This window comes from Mobula birostris, chromosome 6 (assembly GCF_030028105.1).
Source record: "Mobula birostris isolate sMobBir1 chromosome 6, sMobBir1.hap1, whole genome shotgun sequence".
NCBI lineage: Eukaryota > Metazoa > Chordata > Chondrichthyes > Myliobatiformes > Myliobatidae > Mobula > Mobula birostris.
This window is the reverse complement of record NC_092375.1, coordinates 66,351,956-66,369,864: the sequence shown is the minus strand read 5'-3', so window position 1 is coordinate 66,369,864 and position 17,909 is coordinate 66,351,956. Positions and strand designations below refer to the sequence as shown.

The 17,909-nt window shown below is 42.0% G+C and overlaps 1 protein-coding gene across 12 annotated transcripts in view; it reads left to right on the top strand.

Moving 5' to 3' along the window:
* dmd (dystrophin) overlaps positions 1 to 17,909 on the top strand; it is a 1,961,093-nt gene that overhangs the window by 830,214 nt on the left and 1,112,970 nt on the right. For all 12 annotated transcript variants that reach the window (XM_072260552.1, XM_072260560.1, XM_072260554.1 and 9 more), the window contains 3 exons: positions 410 to 592; positions 1,569 to 1,703; positions 4,173 to 4,322. In XM_072260552.1, coding sequence (XP_072116653.1) covers positions 410 to 592; positions 1,569 to 1,703; positions 4,173 to 4,322 — 468 coding nt within the window. The remainder of the gene's footprint in view (positions 1 to 409; positions 593 to 1,568; positions 1,704 to 4,172; positions 4,323 to 17,909) is intronic.

Genomic DNA, 17,909 nt, shown 5'->3' with positions numbered 1-17,909 from the left:
TGGTGTGTGAACAGCTTTTTGTTCTTATCTCTCTGGCTAGGCTGGTGACTCCTGGTTGTGCTTTACAACCATCATCTCAAGATAAATTAGCAGGCTTTCCGAAGTAATGGCTTGATTGTTTAAAACCTTTATTGGTTAAGTGAGAGTTTTTGAAATATCTGTTTATGTAATCTCCAATAATTGATTAGCAGACTTCATAGAGTAAATGTAATAAAGCCCTACAGTAGATCAGGAGCAAGTGTCTAAACATGCATTTGGTTTGGAGTACAGTGATGGATATGTTTCTCCTCTCCTCTCTGTATTTCATTGCAGGGCAGATTTTGAGAAAGAAGGTACTTTTGGCTGAATGTAAGAGCTTCCCCTTACAAAGTACAATCATTTTTGTAGTGTTCTGCTCTTCATCTTACAGCAAGCGAAGGAAGAAGTTACACAGAAGGAGATGAAGGTGAAACTCCTGAGTGACGCTGTTAACAATTTCATAACAAAGGCTCCACCTGTAGCCCATGAAGCTTTGAAGTCTGAGCTGGACATGCTGACGGGCAATTACCAGCGGCTCTGCAGCAGACTAAATAGAAAGTGCAAGACTCTTGAGGTCTGTTCCTTGGATTTTCAGAGGCTATTTGATAGAGCAGGGCACTAAAAATATTGTGAGCTTGGACATTTAGCAACTATGTTTATGAAATAGCATGAAAATTAGCATCTTGGTACTACTTGATGCAGAAATGCTTTGTGTATTTGAAAGGAACTTTACTGCCAAGTCGCTGCCATGCAGGAACTTTATCAAAGTTAATGAAAATAGTTGGGAGAGCATTATTGCCTGAATTAATTAGTCACAAGGATGTCTTTATCTGCTAAAATAAAATGCCCTATACCTGGAGTGAATTTTATTGTTATTAATGGTGCATGTTTTGGCGTGTGGCCGGGTGGTTAAGGCGTTCATCTAGTGATTTGAAGGTCGCTAGTTCAAGCCTTGGCTGAGGCGGCGTGTGTGTCCTTGAGCAAGGCACTTAACCACACATTGCTGTGCGATGACACTAGTGCCAAGCTGTATCGGCCCCAGTGCCCTTCCCTTGGACAACATTGGTGGCGTGGGGAGGAGAGACTTGCAGCATGGGCAACTGCTGTTGTTCCATGCAACCTTGCCCAGGCCTGCGCCCTGGAAACCTTCCAAAGTGCAAACCCATGGTCTCATGAGACTAACGGATGCCTATATATAAATGATGCACAAGGGGAGAAGGGGGAAGGTTGAAAACAATTGTGTTCATTAGCTAGTTAAAGTAAATTAAAACACCTGAAGGTTAGTCTAATTTTAAATTACATACAAAAGCCTATATTATCACTATGATGGCAAGCCATTGTACCGTAAAGTGGAGACTTGACCCAGGCTCAAAGTGCAAATGTTTTTATTAACATATTTGATTGCCGTTCCATATTTTAAAAGAATATTTACATACCTTTAGAAAGCTCTTTACAATTGAGTAAAGGATCCCTACATGTTGTTACTTATTGTATGTAATGTTTAATTTTCTCTTCACTCTGAATCTTGGATTGCTGACATTGATCTTCAGGAGGTGTGGTCGTGCTGGTGTGAATTACTGTCTTATCTGGAGGCAGAAAATCTATGGCTTGATGAACTGGAGCTTAAACTCAAAGAAACAGAAAACCTTCAGGGAGGTGCTGAAGAGATCTCTGAGGCACTTGATGTAAGTAATGGGGCCTGCAGACTTGCATAAAACCTTCATCTCGCTTTCATTGAAAAATGATGAAAAATATATATAGTCTTTAGAAGCTACATTAATATTCACATCATATTGTTAACATTTACAATGGTTTGCAGTTCATCCTGTTTAAGTAATATTGATGTTTTTAAAAGTTGAGTGGTAAAACATTTAAATATCATTTCCCCCCACACTACGGAAGAATTACTAGTTTTAATGTAGGTCTTTGCTTCTTCAAAAAGTGTATCCTAAATGTCATTAGTTTGAGCTCCTGAAACAGTGATGCATTAAATTTAGTGTTTAAATAATTAGGCTCCCATTCTGTTTTGCAATAGTAAAACTGCAGGGAAAAAATAGCAGCAAAAACAATATACAGGTGTTGATAATTTAAACATAAAATGGCAGACAGCATCCGTAGAAAAAGAAGTCTCTCCCTTGTCCTTGCCCTTGCACTCTGAATGGTGGTAAGGGAGGAAGTGTAAGGGCATGTGTAGCCCTGAATGGTGGTAAGGGAGGAAGTGATATTCTCCGTAACTTCCGCCACCTCCAACGGGATCCCACCACTAAGCACATCTTTCCCTCCCCCCCCCCCACTTTCCGCAGGGATCGCTCCCTACACGACTCCCTTGTCCATTCATCCCCCCCATCCCTCCCCACTGATCTCCCTCCTGGCACTTATCCTTGTAAGCGGAACAAGTGCTACACATGCCCTTACACTTCCTCCCTTACCACCATTCAGGGCCCCAGACAGTCCTTCCAGGTGAGGCGACATTTCACCTGTGAGTCGGCTGGGGTGATATACTGCGTCCGGTGCTCCCGATGTGGCCTTTTATATATTGGCGAGACCCGACGCAGACTGGGAGACCGCTTTGCTGAACACCTACGCTCTGTCCGCCAGAGAAAGCAGGATCTCTCAGTGGCTACACATTTTAATTCCACATCTCATTCCCATTCTGACATGTCTATCCACGGCCTCCTCTACTGTAAAGATGAAGCCACACTCAGGTTGGAGGAACAACACCTTATATTCCGTCTGGATAGCCTCCAACCTAATGGCATGAACATCGACTTCTCAAACTTCTGCTAATGCCCCACCTCCCCCTCGTACCCCATCTGTTATTTATTTTTATACACACATTCTTTCTCTCACTCTCCTTTTTCTCCCTCTGTCCCTCTGACTATACTCCTTGCCCATCCTCTGGGTTCCCCCCCCCCCCCGTCTTTCTTCCCGGACCTCCTGTCCCATGATCCTCTCGTATCCCCTTTGCCAATCACCTGTCCAGCTCTTGGCTCCATCCCTCCCCCTCCTGTCTTCTCCTATCATTTTGGATCTCCCCCTCCCCTCCCACTTTCAAATCTCTTACTAACTCTTCCTTCAGTTAGTCCCGACGAAGGGTCTCGGCCTGAAACGTCGACTGTACCTCTTCCTAGAGATGCTGCCTGGCCTGCTGCGTTCACCAGCAACTTTGATGTGTGTTGCCACTATATTCTGTCCATTTTCCATTTGAAATATTTGGTCATTTCAAGTATTTATATCCTGATGTCAGCTGTTATCAAATTATTAGATGTTGGTAAACTTTAGCAAGGCCTTTGACAAAGTTCCGCATAAGAGGCTGATTAGGAAGTTCAGCTACAAAGTTGTGAATTGGATTCAACGTTGGCTTCGCAGGAGAAGCCAGGGAGTGGTAGCAGATAGTTGCTTCTCTTGACTAGTGGAGTGCTGCAGGGATTGGTGCTCAGTGCATCATTGTTTGTCATATATATTAATGATCTGGATGATAATGTGTAAACTGGATCAGCAAATTTGTGGATAACATTAGGACTGGGGCATGGTAGCTTTTGGGCATCGGGATATAATCCTGCTGGAAAATGAGCTGAAAAAGGGCAGATGGAATTTAATGCTGACAAGAGCGAGATGTTGCACTTTGGGAGGACAATCCAAGGTAGGACTTGCACGATGAATGGCAGGACGCTGAAGAGTGTGGCAGAACAGAGGGATCTAGGAATATGATCCATAATTCCTGGAAATTGGCGACACAAGTTGAGAGTTTTTGGCACGTTGGCTTTTATAAATCAGAATATTAAGTGTATGATTTGGGGTATTGCTGAGATATAATTTGGGGTATTGTGTGGAGTCTGGTAACTTACCTACAGGAAAGCTTTCAAGAAGATTGAAAGTACAGAGAAAAGTTACAGGGATGTTGCCAGGATTTGAGGTGCAATTAAGTGGCACTGCACCGTGCAATTCAGGTTGGATTGATATTGGACTAGATGGGCCAAAGGGCCTGTTTCTGTGCTGTAATTCTCTATGACTCTTTGACTCTGTAATTTGTCTGATGGCATAAACACCTCTTGATGTGTTGTGGCCTTGCAACAGATTGAAATATAAATATAAACATACCACCTCATTAAAGCTATACTCAAAACTATACTGCTTCCGTTGCTTCTTTTCAGTCCCTGGAAAATGTCATGCGTCACCCAGATGATAATCAGAATCAAATCCGTGAGCTGGCACAGACACTGACTGATGGTGAAATTCTGGATGAGTTGATCAATGAAAAGCTGGAAACATTCAATACTCGCTGGGAAGAGATGTTACAACAGGTGAGACAAATGCACACTGTGCATTCAAATGACTTCATAATTATTACAAGATAGTTTTGTTCGAACTTTCTGACACTGGGTTCAAATCAAGCAAAGTAAGCCTTTCAGAAAGACTTGCAATGTCAGTTTTCTTCAATGAAATGTTCGTGCACTTTGTTGGGATGACGGTATCAATGTTCCTTCTAATTTGTAATCACCAGTGTGCACAAAGATCTTGTGCTATGCAATTTTTTTTGCCCAGTGACAACAACATGTGTGCATACTGAATTTTATATATGAAAGGTAATCATTTTAACAGCTAGCAAAACACTGTCATCCCAAGGACAACTTTGATCTCCTCTGGTTTGTTCGTTTTTGCTCTCATTCATATGCACTCTCACAAAACACATGTAGCAAGTCTGTTGTGGGTAATGGAGGATTTTCTCACTGGAGCTTTTGCATACTGTTCATAAGTGATTTGCTTGCTAAATGATGCTTTAGAAAGTCAAGTTTCCAAATATCACTCCTTCCCACTTGCAAATTCTCCAGCAACTTTTGCATCACAACGATACATGTAGGTAACACCAGTTTCTGTATTGTACATAAATATTTCTCATCGCTGCACATTGCTGGACTCATGAGCTTTTCGTGTAGCAGTTTCTACTGTTTAACATAGAAACATAGAAAATAGTTGCAGGAGTAGGCCATTCGGCCCTTCGAGCCTGCACCACCATCTATTATGATCATGGCTGATCATCCAACTCAGAACCCCGCCCCAGCCTTCCCTCCATACCCCCTGATCCCCGTAGCCACAAGGGCCATATCTAACTCCCTCTTAAATATAGCCAATGAACTGGCCTCAACTGTTTCCTGTGGCAGAGAATTCCACAGATTCACCACTCTCTGTGTGAAGAAGTTGTTCCTAATCTCGGTCCTAAAAGGCTTCCCCTTTATCCTTAAACTGTGGCCCCTTGTTCTGGACTTCCCCAACATCGGGAACAATCTTCCTGCATCTAGCCTGTCCAATCCCTTTAGGATTTTATACGTTTCAATCAGATCCCCCCTCAATCTTCTAAATTCCAACGAGTACAAGCCCAGTTCATCCAGTCTTTCTTCATATGAAAGTCCTGCCATCCCAGGAATCAATCTGGTGAACCTTCTTTGTACTCCCTCTATGGCAAGGATGTCTTTCCTCAGATTAGGGGACCAAAACTGCACACAATACTCCAGGTGTGGTCTCACCAAGGCCTTGTACAACTGCAGTAGTACCCCCCTGCTCCTGTACTCGAATCCTCTCGCTACAAATGCCAGCATACCATTCACCTTTTTCACCGCCTGCTGTACCTGCATGCCCACTTTCAATGACTGGTGTATAATGACACCCAGGTCTCGTTGCACCTCCCCTTTTCCTAATCAGCCACCATTCAGATAATAATCTGTTTTCCTATCTTTGCCACCAAAGTGGATAACTTCACATTTATCCACATTAAATTGCATCTGCCATGAATTTGCCCACTCACCCAACCTATCCAAGTCACTCTGCATCCTCTTAGCATCCTCCTCGCATCCTCCTCACAGTTAACACTGCCACCCAGCTTCGTGTCATCCGCAAACTTGGAGATGCTGCATTTAATTCCCTCATCCAAGTCATTAATATATATTGTAAACAACTGGGGTCCCAGCACCGAGCCTTGCGGTACCCCACTAGTCACTGCCTGCCATTCTGAAAAGGTCCCGTTTATTCCCACTCTTTGCTTCCTGTCTGCTAACCAATTCTCCATCCACATCAATACCTTACCCCCAATACCGTGTGCTTTAAGTTTGCACACTAATCTCCTGTGTGGGACCTTGTCAAAAGCCTTTTGAAAATCCACATATACCACATCCACTGGTTCTCCCCTATCCACTCTACTAGTTACATCCTCAAAAAATTCTATGAGATTTGTCAGACATGATTTTCCTTTCACAAATCCATGCTGACTTTGTCCGATGATTTCACCGCTTTCCAAATGTGCTGTTATCACATCTTTGATAACTGACTCCAGCAGTTTCCCCACCACCGACGTTAGGCTAACCGGTCTATAATTCCCCGGTTTCTCTCTCCCTCCTTTTTTAAAAAGTGGGGTTACACTAGCCACCCTCCAATCCTCAGGAACTAGTCCAGAATCTAACGAGTTTTGAAAAATTATCACTAATGCATCCACTATTTCTTGGGCTACTTCCTTAAGCACTCTAGGATGCAGACCATCTGGCCCTGGGGATTTATCTGCCTTCAATCCCTTCAATTTACCTAACACCAATTCCCTACTAACATGTATTTCGCTCAGTTCCTCCATCTCACTGGACCCTCTGTCCCCTACTATTTCTGGAAGATTATTTATGCCCTCCTTAGTGAAGACAGAACCAAAGTAATTATTCAATTGGTCTGCCATGTCCTTGCTCCCCATAATCAATTCACCTGTTTCTGTTTGTAGGGGACCTACATTTGTCTTTACCAGTCTTTTCCTTTTTACATATCTATAAAAGCTTTTACAGTCAGTTTTTATGTTCCCTGCCAGTTTTCTCTCATAATCTTTTTTCCCCTTCCTAATTAAGCCCTTTGTCCTCCTCTGCTGAACTCTAAATTTCTCCCAGTCCTCAGGTGAGCCACTTTCTCTGGCTAATTTGTATGCTTCTTCTTTGGAATCGATACTATCCGTAATTTCTCTTGTCAGCCACGGGTGCACTACCTTCCTTGATTTATTCTTTTGCCAAAGTGGGATGAACAATTGTTGTAGTTCATCCATGCAATCTTTAAATGCTTGCCATTGCATATCCACCGTCAATCCTTAAGTGTCATTTGCCAGTCTATCTTAGCTAATTCATGTCTCACACCTTCAAAGTTACCCTTCTTTAAGTTCAGAACCTTTGTTTCTGAATTAACTATGTCACTCTCCATCTTAATGAAGAATTCCACCATATTATGGTCACTCTTACCCAAGGGGCCTCTCACGACAAGATTGCTAATTAACCCTTCCTCATTGCTCAAAACCCAGTCCAGAGTAGCCTGCTCTCTAGTTGGTTCCTTGACATGTTGGTTCAAAAAACCATTCCGCATACATTCCAAGAAATCCTCTTCCTCAGTACCTTTACCAATTTGGTTCACCCAATCTACATGTAGATTGAAGTTACCCATTATAACTGCTGTTCCTTTATTACACACATTTCTAATTTCCTGTTTAATACCATCTCCGACCTCACTACTACTGTTAGGTGGCCTGTACACAACTCCCACCAGCGTCTTCTGCCCCTTAGTGTTACGCAGCTCTACCCATATCGATTCCACATCTTCCCGGCTTATGTCCTTCCTTTCTATTGCGTTAATCTCTTCTTTAACCAGCAACGCCACCCCACCTCCCCTTCCTTCATGTCTATCCCTCCTGAATATTGAATATCCCTGAACGTTGAGCTCCCATCCTTGGTCACCCTGGAGCCATGACTCTGTGATCCCAACTATATCATAATCATTAATAACAATCTGCACTTCCAATTCATCCACCTTATTACGAATGCTCCTTGCATTGACACACAAAGCCTTCAGGCACTCTTTTACAACTCTCTTAGCCCTTATACAATTATGTTGAAAAGTGGCCCTTTTTAATGCTTGCCCTGGATTTGTCGGCCTGCCACTTTTACTTTTCTTCGTAGTACTTTTTGCTTCTACCCTCACTTTACACCCCTCTGTCTCTCTGCACTGGTTCCCATCCCCCTGTTGTGAACTAACCTCCTCACACCTAGCCTCTTTAATTTGATTCCCACCCCCCAACCATTCTAGTTTAAAGTCAGCTCAGTAGCCCTCGCTAATCTCCCTGCCAGGATATTGGTCCCCCTCGGATTCAAGTGTAACCCGTCCTTTTTGTACAGGTCACGCCTGTGCCAAAAGAGGTCCCAATGATCCAAAAACTTGAATCCCTGCCCCCTGCTCCAATCCCTCAGCCACGCATTTATCCTCCACCTCATCGCATTCCTACTCTCACTGTCGCGTGGCACAGGCAGTAATCCCGAGATTACTACCTTTGCGGTCCTTTTTCTCAACTCCCTTCCTAGCTCCCTATATTCTCCTTTCAGGACCTCATCCCTTTTCCTACCTATGTCATTCTTTAAGCCATTCTGATTTAAATGAACCAGATGAAGTTCTTTGTTGAAATGAAGTTCTTATGCGTTTCATGTCCTTTGCTTCTTTGGAATTCGACTAAGTGAATCAATAATGTCTTCAATAAGAACAATATAAATAAGCCAATTCTAAAATCTTCAGACAAATCATCGCAAAGTCCACATTGTCAACACCATCCACATTAGAAAAACCAGAAAATGAAATGTGTATGATCGTGAAATAGACTTAACATGCCAGAGGTAGAGGGAGACAACTTTTTGTGTGCAGTTTAAATTCCTTTGTGCACAAGTAGCAAAAGATGTGTGCTCATGCATATGCGTGCACCTTAAAGGCAACATTGGACAGTATTGTATAGTATGGAAACTATTACAAGTACATAATAACAGCTTCAGAAAAACAAAAATACCTGTGACATTCTGACTCGGTTGTTGCATTTCTAATCCACAGAAGTTGTAAATTATCATCATCTGTATATCTGATGAAGAATAAAAGATTGCAAGTATTCAGGGTATTCACTGGGTGAAAGATTTGGTTAATATCCTAAGGCATTGAGCACTGGCCTCTGTGAAATAAGCTTTCAATGCAAGTAATTAGTTCCTGTGTGGTTTTGGGCCCCTCCTATTATGTATGCATCAGAATTCTGATGCCATCAGATTCTCTTAATTAGGTAGCAAACATTGCAGGAGTCTTTTTAATAGATTAATCAATTCTCTTGATTAGTACTTTAAATAGACACAAGCTGAGAGTGGAACTTTGGAAGCTTTTTCCTCTGTTTGATGAATTACAATTCTATGTGGTAAAATTCCCATATAGCATAATTTGACCAATTTTAGTGATTAAATTTCTTGGAAAAAAATTTCGCAGAGACAACCTAACCCACCATCGAGGACATCTTCAAGAGGCAGGGTCTCAAGAAGGTGGTATTCATCATTAAGGACCCTCACCATCTGGCATGTGCCCCCTTCTCCTTGCCCTCAGTGGAGAGGATATACAGAATCTGAAGATCCACATTCAATGAATCAGAAACAGCTTTTCCCCCCTTCACCATCAGATATCTGAATGGTACCTGAACTCATTATTCCTTACTTTTTGCAATATTTGTTTATTTTTCTAACAAGCTATTTTGTGTCCATACGATAGAGTAGCAGAATTAGGCCATTTGGCCCATCAAATATGCTCTGCCATTTAATCTATTTCCCTGTCAGCCTAATCTCTGGGTGAGTGGGCAGATGCAGTTTAATGTGGATAAGTGTGAGGTTATCCACCTTGGTGGCAAGAACGGGAAGGCAGATTACTGTCTGAATGGTGTCAAGTTAGGAAAAGGGGAAGTACAACGAGGTCTAGGTACCCTTGTTCATCAGTCACTGAAAGTAAGCATGCAAGTACAGCAGGCAGTGAAGAAAGCTAATGGCATGTTGGTCTTCATAACAAGGGGAGTTGGGTATAGGAGCAAAGAGGTCCTTTTGCAGTTGTAAAGGGCCCTGGTGAGACCACACCTGGAGTATTGTGTACAGTTTTGGTCTCCAAATTTGAGAAAGGACATTCTAGCTATTGAGGGAGTGCAGCGTAGGTTCACGAGGTTAATTCCCGGGATGGTGAGCCTGTCATGTGTTGAAAGATTGGAGTGACTGTGCTTGCATACACTGGAATTTAGAAGGATGAGAGGGGATCTGATTGAAACATATAAGATTATTAAGGAATTGGACATGCTAGAGGCAGGAAACATGTTCCCGATGTTGGGGGAGTCCAGAACCAGAGGCCACAGTTTAAGAATAAGGGGTAGACCATTTAGAACGGAGTTGAGGGAAAACTTTTTCACACAGAGGGTTATGGATCTGTGGAATGCTCTGCCTCAGAAGGCAGTGGAGGCCAATTCTCTGGATTCTTTCAAGAAAGAGTTAGATAGAGCTCTTAAAGATAGTGGAGTCAAGGGATATGGGGAGAAGGCAGGAAAAGGGTACTGACTGTCGATGATCAGCCATGATCACAGTGAATGGCGGTGCTGGCTCGAAGAGCTGAACGGCCTACTCCTGCGTCTATTTGGCAATATGTCAAAGGCCTTCTGAAAATCCAAGTACACAACATCCACCGATTCTCTGTTGTCTATCCTCCTTGTTATTTCTTCAAAGAATTTCAACAGGTTTGTCAGGTAACACACACAAAATGCTGGTGAACGCAGCAGGCCAGGCAGCATCTATAGGAAGAGGTGCAGTCGACGTTTCGGGCCGAGACCCTTCGTCAGGACTCAGGTTTGTCAGGTAATGTTTTCCCTTAGGGGAATCATGATGACTTTAGCCTTTTCATCACGTACCTCCAAGTATCCTGAAACTTCATTCTTCACAATGAACTCCAACTTCTTATCAACCACTAAGGTCAGGCTATATGGCCAGTAATTTACTTCCTTCAGCCTCTCTCCTTTCTTGAAGGGTGGAGTAACATTTTCCATTTTCCATTCTTCCAGATTCATGCCAGAATCAATTGATTCTTGAAAGATCATTACTAATGCCTCCACAATCACTTCAGCCACTTCTTTCCGAATCCTGGGATGCAGACCATCTGCTCCAGGTCCCTTGTCTTCAGACCTTTTAGTTTCCCAAGCACCTTCTATCTAGTAATGGCAACTTCTCTCCCTGCCAGATACTCTTGAACTTCCAACATACTGCTAGTGTCTTCCACAGTGAAGACTGGTACAAAATACTTATTCAGTTCATCTGCCTATTTCATTGTTCCCTATTACTACCCCTCCAGCATCATTTTCCAGCAGTCCGATATCTACTCTTGCCTCTCTTTTATTCTCTGTATATCTGAAGAAACTTTTGTTGTCCTCTTCAATATTATTGGCTGGCTTACCTTTACATTCCATCTTTTCCTTCTTTATGACTTTTTTTAGTTGCCTTCTGTTGGCTTTCAAAAGCTTCCAAATCCTCTTACTTCCCATAAATTGGCTTTGACTTCTCTTGTCAGCCATGGTTCCATCATCCTCCCTTTGGAATACTTCTTCTTTGGGATATATCTATCCTGTGCCTTACAAATTGTTCCCAAATTCTCCAGCCACAGTCTCCTTGTGCTGTGTAAGCAAAGAGCACTGTAGTCCAGCACTGAAGCAAGACCTTCAGCCCATCTAGTCTGTGCTGAAATGTTATTCTGCCTAGTCCCATTATACTGCACATGAACCGCAGCCCTCTGTACCCCTCCCATCTACGTAGTTATCCTAATTTGTCTTGAATGTTGCATTCAAACCTATATCCAACATTTCCGCTGGCAGCTAGTTCCACACTTGTATCTCCGCTGAGTGAAGAAGCTCTCCCTCAGGTTACCCTTCAATATTTCGCCTTTTACTCTTAGTTTATGACCTCTAGTTCTCATCCGACCTCAATGGAAAAAGCCTGCTTGTCTACCCTCGTTCTCCTATGCTCCAGGGAAAAATACACAAACTCATTCAACCTTTCCTTTTTTTAATCTGGTCCTCAAGTCCTGCCGAAATCCTTGTAAATTTCTCTGTATTCTTTCAGTTTTATTATTCTTTCCTAAAGGCAGGTGACCATCACTGCCAGATTATTCCAGATTTGGCCACACCAACATCTTATGCAACTTCAACATAATATTCAAACTTGTATAATTCATATGCTGATTCATGAAAGTCAATGTGCTAAAAGCTCTCTTTATGACCCTATCTACCTGTGATGCCACTTACAAGAAATCTTGGATCTGTATTTCCAGATCCTTCTGATCTGCCACATTCCGCATTGCTGTACCGCCTACTCTGTCTGGTCCTCCCAAAGTGCAACACGTTAAACTTGATTACATTAGATTCCATCTGCCATTTTGCAGCCCAATTTTTCAACAGGTCATAGATGCTACAAGGTTGATTGTCTCTTTCACTGTCCACTATGAGCCCAGTCTTGGTATCATACACATATTGCTGATACAGTTTGCTCTTTTATCCATGTTGTCAATATAGATGACAAACAACAGCATCGATCCCTGTGACACACACCATTAGTCATAGGCCTCCAGTTAGAGAGGCATCCTTCTATTACCACTCTCTGGCTTCTCCCGCAAAGCCAATGTTGAAAACCCAGTGTACTAACTCATCCTGAATGGCAAGTGACTAATGGTTCTTGACCAACATTTCCTTCTGGAGTGGATAACTTCACATTTACGAGCATTGTGCTCCCATCTGGAAGATCTTTGCCCAGTAACTTAACCTATCTACAGTGCCTATAAAAGTATTCACCAGCCACCCCCCTTGGAAATTTTATGACATTGAATCACAGTGGTTTTAACATGGCTTGCTTGAGACTGATCAACAGAAAAAGACTCTTTCGTATCAAAGTGAAAACAGATCTTTACAAAGTGATGTTAATTAATTACAAATATAAAACACAAAATAATTGATTGCGTAAGTATTCACTTCCTTTAATATGACACACCAAATTAATGGTGCAGCCAATGGTTTTAGAAGTCACATAATTAGTTAAATGGAAGTCACCGAATGTAGTCGAGGTGTTTCAATTGATTGTAGTGAAAATACACCTGTACCTGAAAGGTCCAACTGCTGGTAAGTCAGTATCCTGGTGAAAACTACAACTTGATGACAAAGAACACTCCAAGGAACTCTGTGAAAAGATTATTATAAAGAACAAGTCAGGAGATGGATACAAGAAAATTTCCAAGTCACTGAATATCCATTTGAGTACAGTTCAGCCAATCATCAAGAAATGGCAAGTATATGGCACATCTGTAAATCTGCCTAGAACAGGCAATCCTCAAAAACTGAGTGACTGTGCAAGGGAATTAATGAGGTAGGCTACCAGAAAACTTATGACAACTCTGGAGGAGTTAGAAGCTTCAGTGGCTGAGATGGGAGAGACTGCACGTACAACAACTGTTGCCCGGGTGCTTCACCAGTCTCAGCTTTATGGGAGAGTGGCAAAGAGAAAGCTACCATTGGGGGGAAAAGAATCTCACGTGATAGCTTGGCTAGAACTTGCCAGAAAGCATGTTGAAGTCAGCTGGAATAAGGTTCTATGGTCTGATGAAACCAAAATTGAGCTTTTGGCCATTAGACTAAACACGATGTTTGGTGTAAGCCAAACACAGCATATCATCAAAAGCACAATGTGAAGCATGGTGGTGACTGCATCATGCTGTGGAGATGTTTCACTGCAGCAGGCCCTGAAAGGCTTGTGAAGGTCGAGGGTAAAATGAATGCAGCAAAATATAGTGAAATCCAGGAGGAAAACCTGAAGCAGTGTGTAAGAGAACAGTGACTTGGGAAAAGATTTGTCTTCCAGCAAGATAATAACCCCAAGCATAAAGCCAAAGCTACACAAGAATGGCTTAAAAACAACAAAGTTAATGTCCTGGAGTGGCCAAATCAGAGTCCAGACCTCAATCCAGTTGAGAATTTGTGGCTGGATTTGAAAAGGATTGTTCACTCATAATGCCTGTGCAATCTGATAAAGCATAAGCAGTTTTGTAAAGAAGAATGGGGAAAATTGCAGTGTCCAAATGTGCAAAGCTGATAGAGACCTATCCACAGAGACTCAAGACTGTAATTGCTGCCAAAGGTGAATCTACTAAATACTGACTTGAAGGGGTGAATATTTTGTGTTTTATATTTGTAATCAATTTAGATGACTTTGTAGAGATCTATTTTGACTTTGACACAGAAGGGTTTTCTGTTGATCAGTGTCAAAAAAATTGTATTGTGATTCAGTATTGTAAAACAATAAAACATGATAACTTCCAAAGGGGGTGAATACTTTTTATAGGCACTGTTCTTGGCACAGGTCCAATCCCTGGAGGAGCCTACTCACCTGCGAATGCAACCAGAGAAGCACCAATTTATCTCATCTCTTTGAACTTTTTTTCCAGATTATGAGAACACTCAGTCCTCTTTTATTATCATTTAGAAATGCATACATGCATTAAGAAATGATACAATGTTTCTCCAGAGTGATATCACAGAAAACAGGATAAACCAAAGGCTAACACTGACAGAACCACATAATTATATCATATAGTTACAGCAGTGCAAAGCAATACCATAATTTGATGAAGAATAAACCATGGGCACAGTAAAAAAAAGTTGCAAAGTCCCCGAGTCGATTGACTCCTGAGTCCCTGATAGCAGGCGGCAAAAGGAAGAAACTCCCTGCCATAAACCTCCAGGCACCGTCAACTTGCCAATGCCTTGGAAGCAGCCGACACTGTGTCCGTCCATCCGAAAACTTTGAGCCTCCGACCAGCCGCTCTGATACTTTTAGTTAACCAATCCTTTGTCCTTGCTAATATATTATCCCAACATCATGAATCTTTAACTTCTGGAAAAGTCTTTTAAATTTCATCTTTTTGGAAATCCAAGTACACAGCATCCACCTGTTGCATTTATTTTTCTCAAAGAACTTCAGCAAGTTTATTGAACAGGACTGCCCTTCCTGAATCTATGATGAAACTGCTTCTATCCAGATGTCTCAGTATTTTTTCCCTTAATGGTCGCTGGAAGCATTTTCCTGACTACAGATGTAAAGCTAATTGGCCTAAAGGAGGCCAGATTATTAGATGGGGATGGATAAGTATTTGGAAGTTCAAGGAGTTGAGAGTTTTGGGGAACTTGCACAAAAGAGGTTGATGCTAGCAGAAATCAGTCTTGATCAGATTGAATGGGAGGGCAGGCTTGAAGGACCTAATGGCCTCCTCCTTCCCCTATTTTATTGTGTTCACCATTGTCAGTCTGTCAGTTTCCAGTTTGCTTTCAAGACAATAAATTAATGTCCTATTCAGTAATGACATTTGCAATTGTAGATCTTGGTATATATTTTGCTGATGCCTTTTGAGAATCTTAGCGACATGGATATTTCACATAGAATATTTTACCTTCAGCAGCAACCATTGTGGGTAAGATGCCTTCATCTCATTCATCTGAGCTAAATTTAAAGCAAGCTCTTATGCACAAACCCTGTATTGCCTTGTCCTTAGATTTTTAAGCTTTCTAATTTTATTATGTTGTTAACCAATTCCAGTATTTTGAGCTAAATTACAAAAGAACTGTTTGCTTCCAGTGAGCGGTTTGAATTTCAGGTTTGTACTAACCAGCAAGACCATGCATTTTTCTCCATCTTTTCTCTCAAGTAAATTGTTTGACTTTATTCCCAGTGGCCACTTGGATTAATGATGCATGCAGAACAGGAGAAAGCTGATTCTGTAGAATGATCTGCCGATTTATTGACAGCAGCATATTTAAATGAGCACTGCATTTGTCAGGTTTAGAGCCAGGAATTTGTAGCTTTTTGGCTTAACAAGGTCTATTCTTGTGGCAGTTTAAGTTCCAGTGATATCTTAAGATTATTTTCTCCATGTTGAATTTCACCTTTCCTTTGAACATGTTCATTTTTTTGCATTAGTATTTTTGACACTTAAATTACATGAAAAGATGGTTTGCTTTTTTCCCCCTAAATTACACAGTTCATAAAACTCCTTCTAATTTAGTTGAAGTGGGTTCTGTAGAAATTTCCCATGTTTACCATTTCTGATAACTGCTGTGAGCTTCTGGATTGAAAACAGTAGAATTCCCTTATAGAGTGTTGCTGGTTTTTCTGCATTTCTGCAGCATAAGGGATAATTTTCAAATCAGTGAGGTGGCAGTTTGGCAGGAAAATTAATGATGGTGAATTGACAATCTATTACCATTCCACCTTTTCAATTATTTAGAAAGAAAAGCTCTCAGGCAGCATACATGGGGAGTTGTTCCATTACCAGTCAAAGTGTTCTTTTTATACCTAAATCCCAGAGGCACAACTACACTAATTATGGGCAAGGAGTGGACAGAAATGGAATAACTTGTATTTCAGTCATGTTATTACACTGACACAACTGACAAACGAGAAAATCTGCAGATGCTGGAAATTCCTACAACACGCGCTTAATCCTGGAGGAACTCGGCAAGCCAGGCAGCATCTATGCACCTGATGAAGGGTGTCGATGCTGCCTGGCCTCTGAGTTCCTCCAGCATTTTGTGTGTGTTACTGACACTACTACTTCTATCACTCTCCTTGAATTTGGTCTCTGTCTCCTCTATCTCTTTTTTTTTTGTCACAGAAAGGATAGTTGAAATATGCATGAGGTGTCTCCTATGGTTGACTTCCACTGAGGGATATTACAGTACTATGACCATCAAATGAGAGGCCAGCCAGTAATGTCTGTGGTCAATGTTTTGTTCAACCTTGAAGTACTGATGAAGGGTCTGAGCCTGAAACGTTGACTATTTACTCTTTTCTCTTGATGCTGCCTGGCCTGCTAAGCTCCTCAGTATTTTGTTCAAAGGTTCAAAGATACAATCTAATGTTAGAGAAATATATACAATATACATCCTGAAATGCTTTTTCTTTGCAACCATCCACAAAAACAGAGGAGTGCCCCAAAGCATGAACCCCAAAGTTCCCCCCATCTCCCCCCTCCCGCACGTAAGCGGCAGCAAGCAACAATCCCCCCTCCCCCCACTAGCAAAAAAAAGCATCGGTACCGCCATCGAGCACTCAAGCATGAGCAAAGCAACAGCAAAGACACAGACTTGCAGTTACCCCAAAGACTTCGCGTTTCACCCATTATTTGACATACCACAGGTTCTATCTCTCCCTAATAAGGGAGAAAGAAGTGTCTCCATTTTCGTAGCGAGTGGGGAGACATAACAAACAACTGGCTGGTTTACGATGTTAAAAACCTGCTACGTTGCTTTTTTCGAGATCTGTGCCTGAAGATCACAAAGATCCCGGGTCTCCAGGTACACAGCAAATATCCTGACTCCCCAGATGATACACAGGTCTCCTGTAGTGACACCAACTCTCGATCTGCCTGGCTCCAGAGCCCTGAGATCCGAGGTTTCCGAATTCAAGCCGGACTTTTAGGCCAAGCCTCTAGCGTGCCGAGAAACAGCCAGTTATGGTTCCCGCACAGAACTGTAGTCAGCATGCAGGTCAGGGTCTTCAAAAAAAAAAACCCTGAAAGGGAAAATTAGAGATATTAAAGATGGAAATAGAGCTGTTTCTGAAGATGCAAGCAAAGAAGTCGCTGTTAGGCGCCATTAAACCTAAGCTCTGCCTTGTTGCTTTGTTTGTGTTGCTTTGGATTTTCAGCATCTGCAGATTTTCTTGTGTTTGTGGCATTCTTCAGGCATTGTTTTCTGAACTTTGAAGGAAAAAATGCTTGTGTTGAAGCACAAATGTCAGTGCATGCAGGAAACATCAGTGCAGTTTCCACATTTTCTATGCCATGTGTGCTTGTTTGCAAGGCATTAGTCTCAAAGAAAAGAAGCAGGGACATGGCTTTCCGTCATCTCTGTGCACAGTATGCATTTCCTCCAGGCTAGGATGAGTATAGGTCCTGGATCAAAGCTGTCCAGGACTCTGATGCCAAGATCCTCAGCAGAACTGAAACTGAACATTATCGACCAA